General features: G+C 38.6%; 1 protein-coding gene across 1 annotated transcript; it reads right to left on the bottom strand.

Annotated features, from left to right (window-relative positions):
* Positions 1 to 18,432: 18,432 nt before the first annotated feature.
* LOC126696051 (disease resistance protein RPM1-like) lies at positions 18,433 to 21,243 on the bottom strand. Its single transcript, XM_050392836.1, has one exon. The coding sequence runs from the start codon at positions 21,241 to 21,243 to the stop codon at positions 18,433 to 18,435; it is 2,811 nt and encodes a 936-aa protein (XP_050248793.1).
* Positions 21,244 to 25,323: the final 4,080 nt, after the last annotated feature.

The raw sequence follows: 25,323 nt of genomic DNA, 5'->3' as shown, positions 1-25,323 counted from the left end.
GCACTAAAGCCACAATAAAGGTTACAACGGCTAGAAGCAATGAAGCCATATATAAACACTCCTCAAAATCAAATAAGGTACACACTCTAATATACAGATACGCCGTAGCTCAAATATCTTAAGTTATCATATTATCTAAAAGCTTCTATACGCTGACTTGGCTATCGGAGACTCTGTGGTAGGCATCACATCGGTGACCACCCAAAGAGGATTCTTCTCATAATAGTTGCAGGTACAGGGATGAGGTTGCTGACTTGTCTGGATGAACCTACTTGACTGACGATTATCGCATCATCAGTTTGGTGCCATTTGTGGGAACGACATTTTTGTACTTAGGTTCGAGAGCATAGTTCCATTCATTTCATAAGTCCAGATGGAGTCCAACACTCCTTAAGATTCTGCAGCATTAGCTCTGCAAATCCAGACACTCATAGCTAGAGTGGAGGAACTTATCAGACAGAACCAGGAGATGAGGCTGCGGCTGCAACAAGAGGACAACTGTTCTGGGACCAACCGTGACAATGATGGAGACAGCCAAAGAAGGAATAACCGCGAATGACTAGTTACTCCAGAAGAAGCGAACTTGGACCTTCTCCGAGAAATGAGAAAGGAGATGGACGAGCTAAGGAGTGCAATCAAGGAAAAAACAGATCGAAGCTTGGACAGGATGGTTAGGAGGACAAATTCGCCCTTTACCACAACAGTCCTAGAATGCCCGATGCCCTCAAAGTTTCGTCTACCACAGCTCGAGCCATTTGACAGGCTAAAGGACCTTTTAGATCACCTCAATACCTTCAAGACAAATCTAGGTCTTCAGCAGCCCCTTAACGAGATATTGTGCCATTCTTTCCCCCCTGCTCTCAAAGGAGCGGCGAAGGAATGGTTCACTAAGTTACCAACGTCATCCATTGACAACTTCGAGCAGTTAGGCAATTCCTTCTTACACCATTTCGTCAGTGGACAACACCCGAAAAGGCTGGCAGACCACCTTCTTACCATTAGACAAGGAATAAAAGAGAACATGAGGTTATACGTGAAGCGTTTCACTCGAGAAACTTTAGAGGTGGACGAAGTGGATGACAAAGTACAGCTAACGACCTTTAAAGCCGGATTGAAGTCTAGGGAGTTCGTGGTCTCACTTACGAAGAGTCCCTCTCGGACAATGGTGGAAATGCTTTTGAAGGCGCGAAAGTACATGAACGTCGAGGATGCCCTAGCAGCAATAGAAGATGTAAAGAAGCTCAATAAGAGGGAAAGAAAGGAAGATGACTGGAGAGGATGAAAAAGAGAGCAAACAAATCGTCAAAATACTGACGGGAACAAATGGAAAGATGATAAAACCCCTCGGATGGTAAAATTCACTCCTTTAGTTATGCCCGTTGATAAAATTTTACCGCAGATTAAAGATGAGCACTACCTCAAATGCCCAAGGCCATTAGACTCGTCACCTAATGTGTGTGACAAGAAGAAATATTGTTGTTTCCACAAGGATCACGGCCATTACACATAAGATTGCAGAGACCTAAAGGAGCAAATAAAGGAGCTCATACGAAAAGGGAAGCTGCAAAAATTTGTAAAGAAGGGAGACTCCAATAGATCCAGGGATAATAACAAGGACAAACATGAAGCTTCTCCGAGGGACGAAAACCACATGTCCCATCGTCCACAGAGTGCAATAGGGGAGATAAAGACGATCACAAAATGATTGTCCACAAGAGGATTGTTCATATCCCTCAAGAAGTTACAATAGAGGCAGGTGAACAGTATCCGTAGAATACCACCCCTGAAGTAGAGATAGACGGAGAGGGACATCATATTCTCGGAAGAAGATGTTAGAGGAGTGAAGCAGCCGCATGATGACCCCCTAGTTATAATGCTTATGATAGAAGGATTTAACACCAGAAGAATCCTTGTGGACAACGGCAGTTACACGGACATCATCTACGTCTCTACTTATCAACAATTGAAGGTGGATCTCGGGAGACTGCATCCCTTTGAGTCCCCTCTCGTTAGCTTTAGTGGGTGACACTGACTCGCCAGCTAGACTTCCTGGTGGTAAACTGTCCTTTTTCATACAATGTGATCATTGGGAGGCCTACACTCAATTGTTGGAAGGCAGCCACATCCACCTATTGCCTGAAGGTAAAGTTCCCAACAGAAAATGATGTAGGCAAAATAAAAGGAGATCAGGTGCTAGCTAGGGAATGCTACCAAGCAGTGTTAACTACGAAGGAAAACCATATGTGGATAATCGAGGAGAAAGAGGAAGAGAATGTGGAAGCCCTAGAGATTGTAGAACTGGCAGATGGGGAGCCAATGAAGACTACAAGGGTAGGGACGAACCTGAGCACAGAGATGAGAAAGAAACTAATTCAATTCCTTAAGGAGAACTTGGACGTTTTCGCATGGAGCCACGAGAATATTCTAGGCATATCCATAGAGATCATCCAGCACAGGCAATCATGGACGAAGTCAATAAGTTGCTCATAGCGGACTTCCTTCGCGAGCTTTACTACCTAGATTGGTTGGCCAATGTCATCCTCGTAAAGAAGGCGAACAGAAAGTGGAGGATGTGCGTAGATTTTATGGACCTCAACAAGGCCTGCCCAAAAGACAGCTTTCCCCTGCCAAGGATAGATCAACTGGTGGATTTCACAGACGGACATAAACTTCTGATGTTCATGGACACATTCTCGGGGTACAACCAGATAAAAATGGTAGAAGAAGACCAGGAGAAAATTTGCCTTCATTACAAGCCGAGGGCTTTACTACTATAAGGTAATGCCCTCTGGACTGAAAAATGCAGAAGCGACCTATCAGAGGTTAGTGAACAGGATGTTTATCAAACAGATCGAGAGGAACATGGAAGTATACGTGGATGACATGCTCGTCAAGAGTAAGGAAGAGTTTGCTCACTTGGACGACCTCCAAGAGACGTTCTCCACTCTCAGGTAGTATCAAATGAAGTTAAACCCCAGCCATTGCGCCTTTAGAGTAGCTTTAGGGAAGTTTTTAGAGTTTATGGTGTCCTAGAGGGGGATAGAAGCAAACCTAGAGAAAGTGCGAGCCATACTAGAGATGGCATTGCCCAAGACTTTGAAGGAAGTCCAGAAGCTCACAGGAAGGCTAGCAGCACTCAACAGGTTCATCTCTAAAGCAACAGAAAAATGCCTACCCTTCTTCAAGATGCTGAAGCAGGCCTTCACCTTGACGGACGAATGTGAAAAAGCTTTCCAGGAGCTCAAGCACTGCCTGAGCAATCCACCCTTCCTGAGCCCGTCCAAAGAGGGAGAAACCCTGTATTTATACTTAGCAGTGTTAGCTACAGCTATGAGTGTAGCCTTAATTCAGGAGGGGGACAGAACACAACTCCCAGTTTACTACGTCAGTCAAGCCTTCCAAGAAGCTGAAGCAAAATACCCACAGATCAAGAAGATTGCATTCACCTTTATTGTAGCTTCACGCAAGCTACGCCCCTACTTCCAGGCAAATCCTATCTAATAGACCAACCTATAAAGAAGTCTATGAACAAGCCCGAGGTTGCAAGAAGGATGATCCAATGGACGATCGAACTTAGCCAATTCAACATTGAGTACCACCCTAGGACAGCTATCAAGGCACAAGCACTAGCAGACTTTATCGCCAAATTCACGATCCCAGATGAGGAAGGGGCGTTAGATGAGACAAAGAGATGGACGATCCAGATTGACAGTTTGTCAGCTCGGAAAAGGGGCGGAGTAGGGGTCGTGGTCATCACCCCAGAAAGAGAGACACTTAAGTATAGAGTTCAGCTGACATTCCCGACCACCAACAATAAAGTTGAATACGAAGGAATATTGACGAGACTAAGGGTTGGAAAGGTGCTGGGAGCCAAAATCTTGCTCCTTTAGAGCAATTCAAAGCTGGTTGTGGGGCAAATAATGGGGGAGTATGAAGCAAAGGAGGAAAGAATGCAAAAATACCTGAGGCTGATGAAGTATTTGGTACAGGAGTTTGATCGGGTAGAATTCACACAGGTCCCCAAAAGCCAAAACATGGAGGTAGACGAGCTAGCGAAGTAGGCATCGTCAGAAACAGGACCAACGAGTACAGACTTAAAGATGGAAGTCCAGAAAAGTCCCAGCATTGAAGAGGTCCTTACCTTCACAATCCAGAATGAAAGCATCTGGATGACCCCAATTCTGTCCTTCCTTTAGGATGGATGGCTTCTACAGGATGTTGAGAAAGCCAAGAAAGTCAGGATAAGGATAGCCAGGTTCACTATCTTGAACGATGCCCTGTACAAAAGAGATTTCTCCATACCCTACCTGAAGTGCATCGACGAGGATGAAGCCAAATACATTCTGGAAGAGATCTATAAAGGCATATGCGGAGACCATGAAGGCCTAAGATCCCTAGTAAGCAAGATTATTAGAACATGTTACTTCTAGTCTACTATGCAAAAGGATGCAAGGGAGTTTGTCAAGAGATGCGACAAATACCAAAGGTTTGGAAATGTTCAACATATCCCAACAGAGAGACTGACACCAACAGCCTCCCTATGGCCATTTGCCCAATGGGGAATTGATATCGTTGGTCTATTACCCCAAGGTAAAAGATATGTAAGATTTTTACTGGTCGTTATTGACTATTTCACAAAGTGGGTTGAAGCAGAATCACTATCAACTATCACGGAGGCAAAGATCTAGAACTTCGTGTGGAAGAACATAGTTTGCAGATTCAGAATACCACAGACGATCACATCTGACAACAGGCGACAGTTTGACAGTCAAGGCTTCAAGGACTTTTACTTAGGGCTAGGGATTAAGAACCAATTCTCATCCCCAGGTCACCCTTAAGCCAATGGTCAGACGGAAGTGATGAATTGGACACTACTCAAGATCATCAAGGCTTTGTTGGAAGATGCAAAAGGCGCTTGGCCAAAGGAATTTCCCAATGTCCTATGGGCATACAGGACTATAGCAAGAACCCCGATAGGAGAAAGCCCCTTTAGACTCACCTATGGCACCGAGGTAGTAATTCTAGTCGAAGTGGGAATCACCAACATGAGATGAGAAGTCTTCCATGAAGGTAGCAACGACGATCAGCTGAGAGTCAATTTAGATTACTTGGATGAAGTCAGAGACGGAGCATCCCGTAAAATGACGAAGTACCAGCAGAAGATGGCCAAGTACTACAACAAGAGAGTGAAGCTTAGACGACTCAACATAGTAGATCTCGTCCTGCACAAAGCCACACTTGCTACTAAGGATCCGACCCAAGGGAAGCTTGACCCAACCTGGGAGGGACCTTACAAAGTCACCCATTATTCTAGGCAAGACAACTATCACCTAGAAATGTTGGATGGGAAGAAACTACCACGACCATGAAATATTGAGCATTTGAAGAGGCACCACTGATAAATGTAATGGACGATTGTATTCAGGTTTGAAACAAAGCAATAAAATAACTATTCAACCAACATTCCAACGTACTATGTGCAAATCTAGAAGCCTAAAAACAAAAGGAATTTTTGGCTAAGCAATAAGATTCCACCTAGACGAATGTAAATTACTAACGAAGCCAAATGACAATCACTTAAATGGGTGTAAGTCACCTAAAAATTGGCTAAGTAATAAGATTCCACCTAGATGGATGTAAATTACTAACGAAGCCAAGTGAAAATCCCTTAAATGGGTGTAAGTCACTTAAAAATTAGCTAAGTAAAAAGATTCTGCCTAGACGGATGTAAATTATTGACGAAGCCAAGTGACAATCCCTTAAATGGGTGTAAGTCACCTAAAAATTGGCTAAGTAATAAGATTCCGCCTAAACAGATGTAAATTACAGACGAAATCAAGTGACAATCCCTTAAATGGGTATAAGTCACCTAAAAGTGACTTACATAAGAAGTCAAGTGACAAACCCATAAATGGGTACAAGTCACCAAAAAGTGGCTAAGTAACGAAATTCCATCTAGACGGATGTAAGTTACTAATAAAGCCTAAACAACCAAACTCCTAATCTAAGGGTAAACAGGCAAAAGATGCGGGCAAAGCATGAATCACATATGGACAAAAAGTGTTAAGCATAACGAAGAACAAACCAACGAAAACAGGAAAGTAAGCAGGTAAACATAAATATATTTTGTTTGAATTAAAAACCCAAAAACACTGGGCAAAGAATATTGTTCTGGCATTAAAAAAAAAAAAAAAAGAGTAAAACATATATATCAGGCATAAACGGGTTCAAACACCAGCCTCTCCACCATTAGCTTCTGTAGGCTCTGGAGCATTTCCCTTGGGAGTGACAACAGTAGCTTGGGCAGCCTCATCCGCAGCCATTTCTTTGTCCACAGCCTCGAAGTCCAAGCTCTCCAGGTTCACGCCAGTAGGATGCTTGACAAGATATCGTCGCAAGAGCTCAAAGCCCTTGTAGTACCAGCTGAAGAGCACGATATTGTACTCATTAGTTTGTTGGAAGGCCTTGACGGACTTGACTGCAATGGTCTTCACCCCTTCCTTTGCAGCTTGGAGTTGCTCGTCCTTCTTTAGGGTCAACTGCCTCTCCGCCCTCAGGTCATCAGATAAGACCCTCGCCTTTTCCCTGGCAGTATTAACCTCGTCCATGGCCATGATAAGATCTTTCCTCAGCTTTGAGAGCTCAGCCTCCAGACCCTTCACCTTGGACTCTGCAGATGAAGCCTTAGCCTCCTGGCTCAAGTACTCCGAGGTGATATGAATGGTCTCCCCTGAAACCTGAAAGGAAGATCCAACTTTCAGAACCATGTATAAAGAGAGAAAGTGAAAAGAAAATTGCACAAGTGTATTACTTGGACGAGCTTGTGGACATGATGACCCACTATTTCATTGGAGGGCACTCCAAAGAAGGCCTTGAGCTCATTAGCCATGAAGGCATCCTGCGCCCTCAACAGTACAAGGTTAGCATCATCCCAAACGCTAGACGACCGAGAGGAAGCCTTCTCCTTCCCTTTATCCGCCACGGGCGGCTTCTTCGTCCGCATGGTAATTTTCTCCACCGACATAGCCGGAGAAGCCATCCTCGTCGTCTTGGGGACAAAGGTTGCAAGGGTGTCAAGAGTCCTCTTCTCCACAACTCGCACCACCCTCTTCCCGAGGCTAGAAAGAGGCTCGTTCTTCTTCGCCCTCATCTTGGCGTACATCTCTTGGTTAAATTTTGTCATCATTGCTACGAAAAAAAAAAGGCACTTAGTAAAAAAAAAAAAAAGGAGAAAGAGAAAAGAGCAACGAAGCAAATGGACACTTACTTTTCTTTTCAATCTCTATTGCACGCAAAACATACATGGATGGCTCTGGACCAAGACAATGACAAGCCAAGGTTTATGGGTCAACTAGATCATCAAAATTGTCGATCGTCTTATGCGACTCCTATACTTGCTCTTGAGCTTTGGACGCTTTTTAACTACACAAACACAACAGACAGGAAAGTTAGCAACGATAAAAAATATAATGGAAAAGAACAAAAAAGGAAAGAGGATTTGCAGAAAGACAACACACCTAGACTCAGGCCTCTCCAACAATGGAGCAACCTAGGGATGTCACCCCAACTTCATTAGAAGAAGTCTCCCAATCATCCCCAGACACAAAGAAGAACCAGGATTTCCAGTATCTGAAGGACAAGGGTAGATCAGTGATGAACCTAGACTTCCTGACCCAGGGCACAAGCTCATAGTACCCATACTATTTGGACTCCTTTAAATGATATAGGTAAGTGAACTTATCCACCCTAATCATGTCTCTTTCAGTGACAGCCAACCATATCTCCATACAGCTAATCACTATCCTCCATGAGTTTGGCATAAGTTGCCCAAGAGTAATGTTGAAATGACTCAAAAGCTCCATAATGAATGGGCGGATGGGGAACCTAAGCCTGCACTAGAAAGTAGCTTCATAAAAGCACACCTCCCCGGGTGAAAAGTGGTAGGCTCGTTCCTCTTTATGAGGACGATGAATGCTAACCCTCTCGGAAAATTGAAACCTATCCCTAAACCCGAGGGCAAAAAAAGCCCTGACCTCCCTTAGGCCAGAGATCGTAGTGTCTTCCTCCACCTCAACAAGGTTGTTGCTAGATGACAACCTTGTCTCAAGCTTACTGGATCTCACCTCTGACATCACTCTCCGCTCACTTACTAATTCCTCAAACCAATTAACAGATTGACAGAGTAAGGGGAACAGATCAGCCAACACTACACTTAAGCTACTACCCCCAAACACAAAACCTTTAACTAAAGGGCAAAAGGTGCGAGAAACTCCTAGAAAAGCTCCTAAACGTGCAAAGAGAAATGAAATAAAGGGGAAAAGTATCCTAACTTCAGAGCTACCAATCATGGAACCCAAGAAACGAAAAAAGAGGGGCAAAGTCCTAAAAACCCAAAACAGGAAAGAAAAAAAATCAGAAACCCTTACAAATTTCCTCGCTACGAAGAGTAAAGAATGTGAAAAGAAGTCGTATCTTAAAAAAGCAACCCCAGAAAGGAAAAATGCAAGAAATCGCAGGGAGAATAGCTCGAAGAAGAAGAAGCACAAAACAGTAATGGCAAAGAAAAGAGAAAGTGAAGGAGAAAAGAAAGGAAGTTTAAAAATTAGACACAAAAAACTGAAAATCAGCGGGAATCCAAGAGACACACGAGTGGGGCATTAACTCCACCAGTTAGAATGCGGAATGGAACCCCAAGAGTCATGTTTGAGCAAGAAACCTTTCACCTTCTGGTGGTCGTCATGACACGCAAGGACAACCATAGAACCTGGGGGGGGGGGGGGGGGCGCAGCTGATAGGACCAACGAACCTTCTTGCCTAGACAAACCCATTAGACACCTTCGTCCATCTTGCCACATCATGGATGAAGGAAGGTAAGCCATTAAATAAAGGATTCAATACCTCAAGCAATTACAAAACCAGCTATCAAACCGTTAGAGGCTCATCAAGGCCTACATTACTGAGCCCAGAGGCATTACAAAAAGGCACTAAAGCCACAATAAAGGCCACAACAGCTAGAATCAAAGAAGCTATATATAAACACTCCTTAAAATCAAATAAGGTACACACTCTAATATATAGATATGCCGTAGCTCGGATATCTTAAGTTCTCATATTATCTAAAAGCTTCTATACGCTGACTTGACCATCGGAGACTCTGTGGCAGGCACTACACCGGTGGCCAACCAAAGAGGATTCTTCTCATAACAGTTCTAGGTATAGGGACGAGGTTGCTAACCTGTCTAGACGAACCTACTCGACTGACGATTATTGCATCATCGAGATAGAATTCTACTCTAACTTAATTTAAGTGTACATATGTGTGAAGCTCCCTCCTGGAGACTTAAACCCCAGCTCTTACCCTCTACACCCCACAAGCACTTATACTTGTGAAGTGACCATCGCACAAAGGGTGTGCAGTGGTCTGATGGGTTAATGAGTTTGAGTCCAGTCTTTTTATTTTTTTGATGAACAGAGTGCGAGTCTAGTCATAAGTTGTTCATTATGCCTAACAAATTGACGATTCATGTTTTTAGGTACGTGACAAATAGATGACTCTCAGCTTCCTTCATCGCCTTTGTGATAGTGTTTTATACTTTTATCATCACATAAGTAATTGCATTCACTATCACTGTTTTTTGTAATTTATTTCGAATATTTTCATTTTTTTAGAAGAATATTCTTCATTTTTTATTATAAAATAATTAATTTATACTTATTCACGGTCATAGTATAATTAATTGTTACTTTATTTATGACTTTCTAGTTTTAAATGTTGCTAAGAACAAAGTTAGAGAAGTGCTACATTTGCAACATTTTTACAACTCTTTCATAATAAATTATAGGTGATAAATTGTTATTAGCTCTAATTTAAATCCACGATTTAAATTACTTTTTTGTTCACCTGTAACAATTAATAACAACCTACTACCTAGAATTTATTGTGAAATATTATAAAAATATTGTGGACATAATATTTCTCTTATAAAATTATCCTACATGATGATACCTAAAGTTTAACTATTCAACAAATTCTAACATAGTAACATATGTCTTCAATCATCAAAAGGATTGAAGAACAATAGCCAATTACTTGAGCAAAAGACCACACAACTCCCCCTTTTATGCCAGTAAACACGGGACTTTGAATGTTGGGAAAATACACAATACTCTCATTTAGTTTATTGTAAATTGCGGAAATTTTTAAAGTTTATGAGTGTCACACTTTTCTTGTGATATTGTTTTATGTGTAATCAATTAAATATTTGTGAAAAAAGAAAGATTATTTTCATATAAAAAGAAAGATACTTTCACTTGAAATCTCTCGGCTCTAATCACTTACCAGTGACCTACTCGAGAGTTCAATTAACTTGAAGCAGCAATAACTTTTCAAGAAAAAAAAAAAAGAGAAGAAACATTTTTATTCTAATCGTGAAATAGCTCTATAGTTAAAGGGGGTTCCAACTTCCAAGGGTGAGCCATCTCCACTGGATTTGGGTTCAGGTTCAGGCCATGTCAGAAAAGAGTCAACTAAATATATTGGTTTTTTAACTTCTTTATATGCATCTGAGCAGACGATACAGTAAGTAATGGAAGCCATAAAGCCAAGAAATATTTCCTTGGAAATACAATTCAAATTCGGCCAGCAATCTAGGCCATTATTTAGTTGAATTTATTACTTTTTTTTTTTTTTTTCCTGAAGAATTTATTACATAAGCAAATCACTATTATACAGAACATATTTCCAAACCCCCACTTAGGCCTGGGTCAAGCTCAGGCCCTCGAGAATTTCTGGAAGGGCCCATCTACGGGGTATAGTTCTACAAAACATAGTCCAAAGTTTGTCTTTGCGCTAAAGGCCGCCCAAATTTAATGGGTAAAAACAGATTTCAAAAAGAGAATAAATTGGGTTTGGGCCTAAAATGTGTGTTTTACGCCACCTAATCCTAAAAAGCCACGTCTGCAAAGTACAAAGTACTTTAGATTGAATACGCTTTACTACACAAAATTATAACTCAATTAAAACCCCAAAACCTTTCAAACACAACACGTTCACTCCTCCTCCTCCTCATCTCACCGAAGTTCCACCCCTCATCAACATCACTAACATCAACAACACTTGGACATCAGCAACACACACTAAAATAGAATAGCTAATTTGCAGAAAACTCCATTAGATGAGACAAAACCCATGGAATCCCAGTAGAGGCATTGTAGCAAAAAAAAAAAAAAAAAAAAAAAAAAAGCGACAATACACTACTAGTCCCTTAAGTTTACCTAATGAGTATTTTTAGTCCCTCAAATTTGAAATGAACACTATTCGTCCTTCAAGTTTAAAAAATGAACTCAATTGGTCATTCTATTAACAACTATTAATCTTAGTGCCTACATGGCTAATGGCGTTATGTGGCAAATATTAAGTGAGGTGGCATCCAATTTAATTTAAAAAAATTAAGATCTAAAATCTGATTCATTAAAAAACTATTAATCCATTAAAACCCAACCTAATTTGGGTGACACATTTAAAAATAGGTATTCCCAAATTCAAATGACATTAGACATTATCCAAATCTGAAACGAGAGAGATATCTCTAACAATGCTGTCGTCCACCGCTCGACTGCTGCCTCCTATCTTGAGACATATCCAATTGACACGCAAAGCCATTGGTGCCACAGATCTCTACATTAAAAACCATGTCATTTTCTTGAGCTTTATGAGTTAGCCACTAGCCTACTAGTGTCAGCTTCATTCATGTACTGTATAAAACTCATTGGAGTAAATTACTTGCTCTCCTAGATTGTTCTTTTCATCATCTAAACCCAAAGTAATGTCGTAGTGGTTACCATTCATCATTCTCTCAGAACCACCCCAAAAAAAGTTTCGAATCTTTCGATTTTAAAAATAAATGTGATATGCAGCTAAGTTGTTCGTTGCACCCACGGGTTATGCGTATCAGAGAGATGGGTCGAGATGGAGGAGGATGGCGGTGAGAACAGTGGGCAACGACGTTTTTAGGGATTTCCTTCTCTAGTTTCAGATGTGTGCAACGTCTTTTGAAATTGGGACATTTCTAAAATGGTCACCCGATTAGGTTGGATTCTTCAATTCTTCTAATGGGTTAATACTTTTTCTAATGTCAAATTTTGAATCTTGATTTTTTAATATTAAATTTGATGCCACGTTACTTAAAATTTGACATATCGTAGTTTTGTTAGCCATATAGGTAATAAGATTAATGGTAACACAGATGGACTAATTGTGCTTATTTTTAAAATTTGAAGGACTAATAAAACTCCATTCAAACTTGAGGGACTAATTGTGCTTTGTAGGTAAACTTTAGCGACCAATAATGTAGTTTCGCAAAAAAAAAATATGCCAATTGATTGGTCCCTTATTTGGTCCAAGTTCAAATCAAAACCTAGAATCAGTTTAGGGGTTGATAAAAAACCATCAAAATACCGAAATCCAACAAAACCCATAGTGATTGACATAAAAAAAAAAGCCAAATCCATCAATATTTCAAAATTAAAATTGAGGAAAACTACTAGATCATGAGAGAACAAACCTAAAACCTTGAGATTGTGAACCTAGACTTCTGACATCTTTTTCAGGCTCCAGCAACGACTATGGCAGGGTGGAGCTCCAGTGGGATGAGGAGGAGGAGGAAATTTTTTGCTTAGGTTTGCCATTAGGAGAGAGCCTCTAAACTGAACGTATTGTATTTGAAAGGATTTGGGGTTTTAATTGAGTTATAATTTTGTGTAGTGAGGTGCTGTGAATTTAAAGTATTTTGTTGATATGGCGTCTCAGGATTGTCTAGCATAAAACACACATTTTACACTAGCTCTAGACCCGATTTATTCTCAAAGGCTAATGACGTCATTCTACATGCCACACGTGACAACACTTAAAGACCAGAATGACACTCATGTGTTACTTACTCAAACGGTGTCATTTCTCTAATAGCCATTGAAGTCTCATAGAGTTAGTTACAAACTGACTGTAACAGATGTGGGAAAATTATGGAATCTGTTGGAGTTTGTTACAAAGGTTTAATTATGATGTAATGCTTGTATTAGTGATCTGGTGTGAGTGAGTTGTAGTATATGATCAGAGTTGTACACAGAAAGTAATTAATCAAGAAGTATTATTCAGTTTCATATAGAAAATCTCTCTCTCTCTCTCTCATAGATTTTCTTTTTGATTCTACAGTGCTATTTGTTGCTTTGCTTTAATCTTGATCTTTTCCAAGATCACAGATCTCTTCAAGTGGATCTGGGGAGAATTCAAACAAGCACTTGAAAATCCTTTATAGAAGGACTCTACACTTCCAACAATACCAACATGAAAGAAAAGTTATGTATTATGTAAAAGTAAAACCTAATCAGTAAGATTTCCCACCTACCTCATAAAAAAAAGAAAGGGAAAGAAAGACAGGTTTTTTTTTTTTTTTTTTTTTTTTTTTTTTTAAATTAATTAATTAATTAATATTATTATTATTATTATTATTATTATACAAGATAGAAATTATATTTTAGTTTAATTTAAGTGTATACGTGTGTAAAACTCCCTTTTGGAGACTTAAACCCCAGCATTTGTGCTCCAAACTCCACAAACACTTATATTTGTGAAGTGACCATCGCACTAAGAGTGCATGTTGGTAAAAAACAGGTTTTTAATTGTACATACATTGGTAATAGTCCTATCAACATATTCAACCCTCTCAACCTCAAATTTTGACGCCTAAGAACCTAAACTTTTGAAATCCTCCATCTTCAAAATATAATTGCTCACCTATGTGTTCCTCATTACTCCTAACATTCATCATATTAAAAAGACTTGAAGCACTTTTAATGGATCATTTATAAATCTTAACCAGGTAAAGAATTTTAAGGGTAAAACTATACAATTCCACCCAGGATGATTTCAAATTATATAACCTAATCATTTTTCTATATATATATAACCTAATCATTTTAAACATTCATGATGTCAAATTAATGCTCATAACCAATAATTTCTTTGATATATATTTTTTTGGGTAAAACTTTTCCCTTTTGACGATCATTATAACTAAGCTCATGGACCTCTTCATGACATCCTTTAACTGCTGGGTATGAATACTTTAGTGTTAATGATATTTAATGTAATACAACAAATATGTGCATTATATTACATATCATGCACGGTACTTTGTTTGCTGAACATTAGTGGATTAATTTCTTAATTATGCTATTATGATTCTCCAACTTCTAATCCCTATAGGGTACTTTTTGAATATTATTCAAGCACTTTTCAGAGTACTTGTGCTTGTTGGAAATGAAAAAAAGTATGTTATAAGACAATTTTATAAGACCTCCCTCTCACAATGTGTAGATCTTACCCATTGTGTGAGGGTGCCTCATGAGATACCCTCTCGTTGAAAACATGCTAATCATATGCACATAAAATCATATTTTCATTTTAAGTACCCAACCAGTCACCCAAATTAACCAAAACCTTTTAATTAGTTTCTTCTACAACTCAATTATAGAAAATTGCAATTCATGACATGCCATATATATAGGATTCCAAATTGTCAATTTGATTTGTGACGTCTTACATGTTTCTTAAGGTCATGCAAGTACATGTAAACAATATATGATTCAACCACTAGGATGAGATTTTTTGTATCCTTTATCCCATGCAGTGGTCAACCCCTTGCAGGCTGTTAACAATTCTATAATAAGACTTATGGGATATCCTAACTGTATGGTAAATCCATCCAGCCAATTGCCAAAGTGATCCGAGCTGTATTGGGGATGCAGAGATTTATGGGGTTCCAAAAGGTTCCAAGGAGGTGAGGTGAGGCCTTGGAAACCAAGCCAGTGAGATCACCTTAGGCTGTGGCCTTGAAGCATACATATTTAAGCTTGAAGCAGTTTCGTAAGATGTGGATGGGGTTCTTGAAAATCCTCAATGAAAACTCTGTAGAATGGAAGGGACGTGACTAGGGAAAAAGCTGAATGGGTTGGAAGACAGTTATGATTGCATTTCTAGAGGAAGAAGATAATTTTTTAGGGGTAACCTTTCTGCACCATGTTCAATTCCATGAAATGGTAGGGTCGGTGTTAGAGAAGTCTTGAAAATAAATTTTAGGCCATGAAGATGGTACACATACCTGTTGATAAGGTCCAACATTAGTGATCCTCTTGTTGGTGGTATTTGGGCAGAGAGAAGGCTAGAATAAGGTCTATGAAGTGGGGGGCTATTGATAGGGGAGCAGGTATTGTTGGAGTATGTGTGTTTCAAACACTTAAACTGTGCTTGTGTCCCACATTGGTTAGAGATGAGTTTTCATGTGTGTTTACAAACCATAGCATAACTTAAGAAATGGGCTAAGGATTAGAGTTGGGCTTGAATTGGATTTGGACTTACCTCTATCTCTCCTAGGCTGTACACTTTTTTCCTTTCTTTTCCCTTTTAGCCCAATTCAATTAAGCCTGTTGGGCATTAACTAAGCAGCCCATTGAGGGCATTTAATGTGCTGTCTGTTGGGCATGCACAATGACCATTGCAGCCCATAAGTCCCCTCATTAGTTGGCTTATAAAACCCCTTATTCCCCTTTTGTTCTCTTCAATTTTTTTTTTCAGCTACACGGTTGCCTCTTACCTCTGTTTTGCTCTATTTTTTTGCTCATCTCCACTGAAAATTTCAGCATCAATTTTTAGTTTTAAGGAAAGGAAAATTAAAGTTGCTCTTAGTTCTTCTTGCTTGAGTGTGCGATCAACTTGAAGAAATCACTACAGTCTAATCTTGGTGGGTTATTCGGCCAAGAGAGCTATTCACACCGAGTTCTACGCATTTTGCGTGAATCTATAGTTTGTGAGATCTTTCTAACTCTATCTATTTACTTTTTGGCATTGCTAATTTTTTAGGGTTTGTATTGTTGAATCAAAACTTGTTTATTTAGCCTTATTTTCCTACATGTATATCTACTATTGTCTTGTTTTGTCCACATCTTTATATATAAAAAATGTAATATATCTAGAACTAATTTGATGAAATACCTCTAATTGAAATGGGTGGAACAAGAGAAGCAAAAGTTGTATCAACATAGCAAACTAACGACAACAAACACCAAAACAAAACATGCAACAAATTTGGTAACAACTCTGCAGCAACACAGAAAACTACACAAAACAGCGACTAAACCACTCCAGATACAACATCTTAATCTTTAAAAACAGTTGAAAAAACTCCTCAATTAGCACAAAGAACCCTATTCTAACAATTTCCAAGTTTGTTTATTCTTTGGATGAATAAATAAAAGGTATACATGTAGTTTACCATTTCATAGTTAATAGACAAATGTCAATAAATAGAATTTTTAGCTAAAATCAAAACCATTGCATGTGAATATATCAGCAAAAAACATGACATACTTAAACAACTCTGAAAATCAAGTACAATTTAAGTAAAACATCACCCTTTTGCATATTATGTTCTCAAGAGGTTTCATATGCTTGATACAGTGAAATCTAAACAATATTACAGCAATACAACAATGAAGACAGCTACACAGGGGTGAATAAACCATTGTTGCTATGGCTGATTGACTAAAGAGTAAGTATTTTGTATGATTTGGCATTTTAACATCCTTTAAGACGTCAACTTTGAAGCTTGTAGCCTAACAAATACAAAAATAACAATAAAAGTATAAACAAAAGGTGATTATGTATGAACCAAAAGAAAGGATTTATTATATGTGAAAGGGGGAAGTGTAGCCTAACAAACTATCTTTGAAAGCAGCTAAGCTTTATGGCTCAGACACCTATCATAATGAACAAACTTAGCAATGTAAAAATTAAGGTTTATCTCACAACAATGTTACAATGCAATCCTAGGACAAGATGCACATTGATTCACCAAAAATAGCTCCTAATATTTTTCTAGTATTACTTCCTGTTACTGACATTATATCTATTGAATGACTGACTAGTTTCAAGCTAGTTGTTACATCCAAAACCTTTTTAGTTAGAAGCCACAGTATGAGAAAGAGGGAAAAAATAGAATTTGAAACTTTAAAATAATGATTTGGAACAAAACGATAAAAGAAAAAAAAATATATATTGTAAGTCTAAACCTTTGTTAATACCGTAAATATAATAAAGGGTAAATTCCACAAACCACCCCTGAGGTTTGGGTTAATACCAATTAGGTCCAAGGCATTTCAAAATTGGCCCATTTGGTCCATAAAGACAATTTTGTCCCTGAAGACATTTTAATCCCTAACCCGTTAGCTATTCCGTTAGTCATTTTACTTCTTTCTTTTTCTTTTTCCTCCTTTCTCAAACGTAACAGGTCTGCTCTCTCTCTACCTCTTTCGTTCTTCTTCCCTCTGATCTCTCTGCGTTTTTTTTTTTTTTTTTTTTTTGGCTAATCTAAACCTCTCTGCACTCTGCTCTTCTTTTCCCTCAGGCCTCTCTCTCCAACTTGACCCAGTCTCCTCTCTTTGACTCACCCTTTTCATTTATCTCTTTCTTCTCTCTGCAACGGCAGTGGTGCATGGGTTTGGTGGTCTGGGTTGGTTGTGGATCGTGATTATGGTGGTTGCTTGTGGTGGTTTTTGGTTGCCGGTGATGGGTTCTGGTTTGTTGTGGGTATTTTGGTGGTGGTGGATTCCAATCTGCGGCGGGTTTGTTGTGGGTTTGAGTTTTTTTATTTGGGTTTTGTGGTCGGTGGTTGTTTAAGGTGGTGGTGGTGGTGGTGGGTCTGATTTGGGGTGGATTTGAAATGGAGGTGGTTACGGGTTTTGATCTAGGGTGGATTTGCAGTGAGGTGGTTGTGGGTTACAAAGTGGTGATTGGAATTTTTGGATTTGGGTTTGGTTGGGTTTTGTTGCCGGTGTCATTGGGTTTTGTGGCCAGAGGTGGTTGCTGGGTTTAGTGGCCGGTGATGGTGGTGGTGGGTTCCAATATGGAATGAATTTGCAATGGGTGTGGTTTTGGGTTTTGATATGGTGGTGAGTTTTCTATGTGTTGGAGGATTTGGATATTGTTGGAGCAGATTTGACTGGGTTTTGGTATGGGTAGTAAAATTGTGTTGTGGCTCTTGTTGTAGTTAATCTGAGTGGTTGTGGCTAATCCGAGGAGTGGTTATGGCCGATCTGAGGAGAGAGAGTGAGGGAGGAGGGAAGAGGGAAGAGTAACAGAAAGGGACAGAGAGAAGAGAGAGAAATTAACGGAGGTTAACGTTTAGTAGTGTTTAGGGACAAAATAGTCTTTATGGACCAAATTGGTCAATTTTGGAATGTCTTGGACCTAATTGGTATTAACCCAAACCTCAGGGGTGATTTGTGGAATTTACCCTATAATAAATAATGCAATGGCTTAGAGAATATACCTGTAATTTCCCAAAAATGGTGACGCACTTTGGTTCTCCATCTCTTGAATTACCTTTGCAAAAGCTCCAATAACTCGGGATCACCGAGTTTGTGGATTTTGTAGTGTTCCCCTTGAATCCTATTCCAAAAATGAACAGAGGGAATATGCTTGACTTTCCAAAACTCAGGGCCTTCAGCTGGCTGCATACTAAGCACGAATTCAATCGGCATTTCAAAAAATTGCAGTTTTTTTAGGCTTTTTAAATGTTGGATGCCAGTGGGCACCTTCTTAAGCTGTGGGGAAGGTCCAATTTCAAGAACTTCAAGAAGAGGCAAGGCATCTTCGTCTATTATCAACATATTCAATCCTCCCAAATTTCGAAGCCCCAGAAACTTGAGTTTTTGGAAGCCTCCTCCCTCAATATGTAATTGCTCACCTCCGTATCCATCATAAAGCAAAAGATCCATCAAATTAGATAAAGTTTGAAGGACCTTTAATGGATCATCCATTAATCTTGACCAGTCTAAACCAATTCTAACTATACTCTTGAGTTTAGGAATCCATTCTGGCAACTTTTCTATTCGCCCAGATAGGATGAGAGTTTGTAGGCATGGCGGAGGCGAAGACATTGATTGTAACTCAAGAACTTCTTCTTCAACTGTTGCACTAATTTTCAAAGACTGAAGGTGGCTCATTTTCTCCAATGCAGTGCACAAAGCCGTCCCATTTTCTCTGTTTAGTTTACATATTTGCAACTTTCTCAATTGGCCCAAACTGCCCAATTCTTCAATAAGGGCATCGTTGTTGGCTTCAATTTTAAAAAGCTTTTGTAAGGACTGTAAACACGCAATGCCACTTTGTATCTTTATCGCTCGTCGAAAATCAATATTGTCTTCAATATCGTGGCTTTCAAAGTATGCCGCAAGATATCGTAGCTTATGTAGCCCATTGATCTCCACTGGTAGCTCAGACACAAAGGAACGCTTCAAATCCAAAGTCTCTAGGTTGTGGAGTTTACCTATCGACTTTGGAAGTTTATGTACTTTTGTGTCTCTTAGGCTTAAGTATCTTAGAAGGAATAGATTACCTACTTCTTTAGGAATGTAATCTATAGGAGCACCTTCACAATCCATTACTTTCATTAGTTTGAAGTTTGCAAAAAATGTACTAAAAAAAGAAGGCATTTCGTCTACCCCAAAAATAAGAATAGAACGAGTTTGGGAACTAGTAATACTTTCTAAAGGAGTATTTACATTGTTCTGAATTGAGAGGCGCCGAGCGATTCTCTTACAATTTGAGCAGTTTTGCACTGAGACCGAACGGAAATTCAATTCCTCTGACCTTGAAAGAATGACCTCACGAATCATATCGTGAACTCGACAACTTCTAGTTTTACCAACAAAATCCTTTTGTGTTAATTGAACCAAGCTTCTATTAATAAGTTGGTTCAAGTAGTCTTGTGCAACTTCTTCCAATGTTGTTCCTTGCCTTTCTTTTACAAAGCCCTCAGCTATCCAAAGTCGAATTAGTCTTGAACAATTAATTGAGTGATCCTCAGGAAACATGCCAAAATATAGAAAACATGCTTTGAGGTTGTAAGGTAGATCATGATAACTAAGAGAGAGAATTTTGGGGATACTTCTTAGACGTGAATTACTTTCTAACTCTGAACTAAGACTATCATGTAATTTCCGCCACTCAGAGACAACCTTGTCTTTGATTGACAAAAAACCACCTATTGCAACAATTGCTAGGGGCAAACCTCCACATCTCTCAACTATGCCACAAGACAACTCAACAAAATCAGAAGGACATTTTCCTCCTTCACATTGGAACACCTTTCTGCAAAATAGATCCAAGGCTATTTCAAAAGGTAGAGGGGGCAGATTATACACACAATTATTTGGAGATTCATTTCTAGAAGGAGCAACATCCTCATTTCGACTTGTGATTACAATTCTATTGCCTTTTTCATTCCCTGGGAAAGCAAATTTTATATGTCCCCAAAATTCTACATCCCATAAATCATCAAAAACTACTAAATACCTAAGTTCACGTAAATATTTACTTAATTCCTCCATTAGTGATGTCTCTTTCATTGTGTCAATTTCATAGGGTGCAAACTCCTTCCTTGCCTTATAGAGTTGCTTTATCGTGTCCCTCAATAGGCTTTCCATCTTGTATGATTGAGATACATTAATCCAAGCATGGCAATCAAAATGTGTTGCTACCTTCTCATTGTCAAACACTTTCTTGACAAGAGTGGTCTTGCCAAGGCCACCAATGCCAACAACTGAAAACACCTTGCGTTTAGATGGTCCTTCTACCAACCACTTTATCAATTTGGCTCTAGGAGACTCAATTCCCACAACCTCTGCTTCCTTAATGAAAAGGGATGCCACTCGAGGGTCATGCCATCTAACACTTCCAGTGTTGCTGGATCTTCCCTGCTCTATTGCACTAAAGCCATATCTTTCGCCCCTCTTTCTTATGTCCTCAAGTTTCTTGTTGATAACTTGAATATTAGAGGCTATCACATGCCGTGGTTTTAGGTTTATGGTAAAGTGAAAAACCTTCTGGAGGAAATGTAAGTATTGCCTTCGCTCGTGAGATTTTTTTGCAAAATGAAGTATGTATTTATCAATGGCATCTTCTATGTGATAAGCTTTTTCCCTTACTAGTTTCACCCATGTTTTTGCAACATTGTTCATATCTTCTTTCTCGGCCCTTGCATCTGCATCCTTGAGGAATGATCGAATGAACTCTAATTCACCTCTGATGCTTTCAACTTCATCATGGATACCTTTCAACAATTTTGCTTTCTGGACTAACAACGGGACCAAATTCTCTATAACTAGGCTAACAGCACTTTCTGCCATATCTCCTCCCTTCTTAATTCAATAGCCAAGATACACTGAAAATAGACAAACTCAGTGCCAGTAACAGAAATATAGTCACATTTAGATGAGACCAAAAAAAACTTTTATTGTTTCTCAATATTACCTCATGAACTGAAAGGTGAAGGTGAAGTTGGAACTACTCCATGTCGATCTACCACAAGCCCCTCAAGTAAAGAATAGTTGCCTCAAGCCTGCAACCTACGTTTATAACAATAAGTGAACAAGAAACACATACACATGAGAGTGTATCTCTGATTAACTCTATGCTCCAAACTGAAAGCCATATTCTATTCTCTAGAAACAAACTAGGAGAAGTTAGAATTAGAATTATGTGAAAGTAAAATTACAATTTTGGTTCTTACATTTTGAGGCCACTTTTTGGTTATTTCTTTCTTCCGACACTAAGTTAGTCCTTGTCATCATCTCAAAGACTAAAAAGGCCTACGTGTTAAATAGACTACACAGCTGGCATACTTGAAGTATACTAAAATAATAATAATAATTTTAATAGACATTAAAAAAAATATGGTCACTTTGGATGAAAAAAATTTTAATTTTAAAGAAAGAGAAAAAAAAAAAATTGAACCTAGATTTGGGAATCTCGACAAACACAGATCATCACCAAATGATGATTTTTCAAAAGTTTCACCAATACAAGCTCAAATTAATCTCCACAAATCCAAATCAAAATTCAATCAGTTCTTCAATCTCTCACCCTTACGCACCACTGTGGCTCACTAGATCCTTAACCCATCGTGAGCTCCACTTCACATACCCGTTTGCTTCTATTGCATACATGATTCACACACTCATTCTCAATTTCTTTGATTTTCTTTTGTATTCTTGCACTTTCTTAGCTAACAAACACAATACTCAGCAACAAAGCAATCTCAAAAACTGAGAACAATAAATATTTTTGTTTTAGAAGTTGACTTGTAATTTGTTTTGGGTGTATTTTGTGCTTTCTTGCCAAGAAAATGAGCAAAAAATTGCATAGGAAGCTTTTCTTTTAATTCTTCTTTTCTTTCTTCAAATTTGAGAAATTAAGAGTATATTTGGTACCACAAAAAGATACTTTATCTATTTCTTTGATTTTCTTTTATATTCTTGCACTCTCTTATCCAACAAACACAATACTTAGCAACAAAGCAATCCCAAAATCCCAGAAACTAAGAACAATAACTATTTTTGTCTTAGAAGTTGAACTGTAGTTTGTTTTGGGTGTATTTTGTGCTTGCTTGCCAAGAAAATGAAAGAAATAATGCATAGGAAGCTTTTCTTTTAGTCTTCTTTTCTTTCTTCAAATTTGAGAAATTAAGAGTATGTTTGGTACCACAAAAAGCTATTTAATCTATTTTACCACTTCACTTTACAAAACACCCAACATCAATGATTTTATTTTAACATTCAACATAATAAAATAATATAAACAATATAATAAAATAATATATTTACTACAATAAACAACAACCACCAACACCAACACCATAAAATAATTTATCTTTTAACAAAATATTGTTTTTTTTTTTTTACCACCTTCGCTACAGTCATAGTCATCTTTGGCTCTGCACTGTAACTCAACAGCAAAATAAAATTCCTTTTGCTCCACTGATGCATTAGCCTTTTGTTCCACTTTTGTTATATGTAGTTGCTAAATTTAGCATTTTACCTATTTGCCTCCACCGATACTAATGCTCTTAATTATCTGTGTAAAGTTGTGATTACAAGTGTGTTTTTGTTGGCTTTAATTGTATGTCAAATATGATTGTATTTTGTTCAATCATTGCCATGTATGTTTATGAGATTTAATGTTAGGGTTGAGTATGAGAGTTTTGTGAAGAATTGTGAAGACAGTGAAATTAGCGACTTGCTCGCAATTGGTATGCGAGTGGACAACCCGCGAAAGGCCACGTGAGAAGCACATGCTTGGAAGCTAAATAGAAATATGTCAAGCTGGTTTTCAAGAGTCACTTCACGAGTTGGCCAACTTGCAAGTGACCCGTGAAATTCTATGCCTGGATGATTTCAAAAAGTGTTTTCCTCATTTTTTACACACACTATATAAGCCCACATTACCCACGAAATTGTAAGGAGACTTTTTAGAGAGAAAACCCTAACAATACATTTGAGAGTTAGAGATTGTAAACTCACAATCATCTACACAATTTCTCTTAGTTTTCCTCTACTCCTACCTTTTCAATTACAAATCCTTGAGAGGTTCTTAGCCCAAAAATTTACCTTATCCAATCTGAGTGTTGAGAGAAGTTTTGGTGTGTGTGATAAGCATTGCAAGAAACCATTGATTGGCAGATGCAATTTGGAGCTGATTGTAGATCTGGATAACTAGTGAAGACATGGCTCAGTAAAGTTCATTTGGTAGCTGGAACTCAGAGGGTTCAAGTACATTGGGTAGATTAAGCTTGGAGGGTCTTTTTGATATCTTTATACTCCAACTTTATTCACTAGTGGATCGATTCGACTTAGAGGGCTGCAAAAAGGTTTTTCACAGAGTACTTCGGTTTCCTCTTCGATAACACGTCTCGATGTTATCTTGTGTTTGTATCTCTCTTCCCTTACTCTTTATGCTTTACATTTATTGTTTATTATATTTTCATATTCTATAGAGTAGTTCCAGCCTTATTGAGTTACACTTACTCTTATTCCACCTAGTTAAGTAGAGTAAAAGCAATCTAGCAATTTCTTTGAAATTGAGGGTCTAAACAAGCAATAGCGTTTTACACTATTTGAGCTTTCAATTGATATTAGAGTGGGTACACATATTTAGATTTGAATATCTTTGTGTGATCCTAGACCCTATTTGAGATGGATCAATCTTAATCCCTTAACACACCTCCCTTCTTCGACAGGAACAATTATGCGTTTTGGAAAGTACGTATGCGTGCTTTCTTATGTGCTATTGATGAGAGTGTGTGGGACTCCATCAAAATTGGATGGGCTAGGCCTGACAAACCCAAGGCCGAGTGGTATAAGGCCGTTGTTGCTTTGGCCAATGCTAATAGTAAAGCCATTAATGCTATTTTATGTGGTGTGTCTACTAATGAATTTCACGGGATATCTCATGTGAAGACCACCCAAGAAGCAAGAAAGATCCTTAAGACTACCTATGAGGGTATTGAGAAGGTCAAGGACACAAAGCTACAAATTCTCACTACTCAATTCGAGGAAGTGAAGATAAGTGAGGATGAGTCATTTGACTCATTTTATGGTAGACTCAATGAGATTGTCAATGCTAAGCTTAATCTCAGAGAGAAGGTAGAGGACACAAAAATTGTGAGGATGGTCCAAAGGTCTCTACCTGAAAGCTTCCGGGCCAAAGTTACCACCATTAAGGAGAGCAAAGACTTGGATGCCATTAACATTCAAGAACTTGTTAGCTCACTTTAAACTTATGAGCTTTGGCTGCCATCTCATAAAAGTAGCAAGTTTCTTGCTCTCAAGACCATAAATGAGAGAGCCAATGAGTCTTCAAATGAGGATGATATCAAGAATGAGGTGGCTTACCTTGCAAAGAATTTTTAGAAATTTCTGAAGATAAAGAATAATGGGAAGTCTTTTGGCAAGGGGAAATCTTCATCCTTCAAGAATGATAGGAAAATTTTCAAGAAAAAGGATGTCAAAGAGTCATCACCATCTCAAGGAATCGTTTGTTATGAATGCAACGAACATGGTCATTTGAAGAGAGAGTGCCCAAACTATTTGAGAGAGAAGGACAAGGTGTTAATTACCACCCTTAGTGATTCTAAAAGCTCTAGTTCAGATTTGGAAATTATTCTACCTTTATGGCAATTACCTCAGTGGACTCAAAAGAAGAATTAGAAGAGTTGAATGAGGAACTAGGTGAGCACAACGATGTTAAAGACATTGAAGCTACTAATGATGAGGAAGAATACCTTAATGAAGGTGATAAGAAGTTTCAAGTTTTTTATGATGGATTGCTTAAAGATTGTGGCAAGTGTGTCAAAGTAGCTAAGAGTGTGGTTAAGAAGATGAAGAGAATCGAGGAAGACCACAAATCCACTCTTGTGCAACTTAGAGATG

The sequence above is a fragment of the Quercus robur genome, chromosome 8 (assembly GCF_932294415.1).
Source record: "Quercus robur chromosome 8, dhQueRobu3.1, whole genome shotgun sequence".
NCBI lineage: Eukaryota > Viridiplantae > Streptophyta > Magnoliopsida > Fagales > Fagaceae > Quercus > Quercus robur.
The sequence above is the reverse complement of the archived record's forward strand: the minus strand, read 5'-3'. Positions and strand labels throughout refer to the sequence as shown.

Excerpts from the sequence above, each read along its gene's own strand:
- LOC126696051 (XM_050392836.1), bottom strand. The coding sequence starts at position 21,243 with ATGGCAGAAAGTGCTGTTAGCCTAGTTATAGAGAATTTGGTCCCGTTG.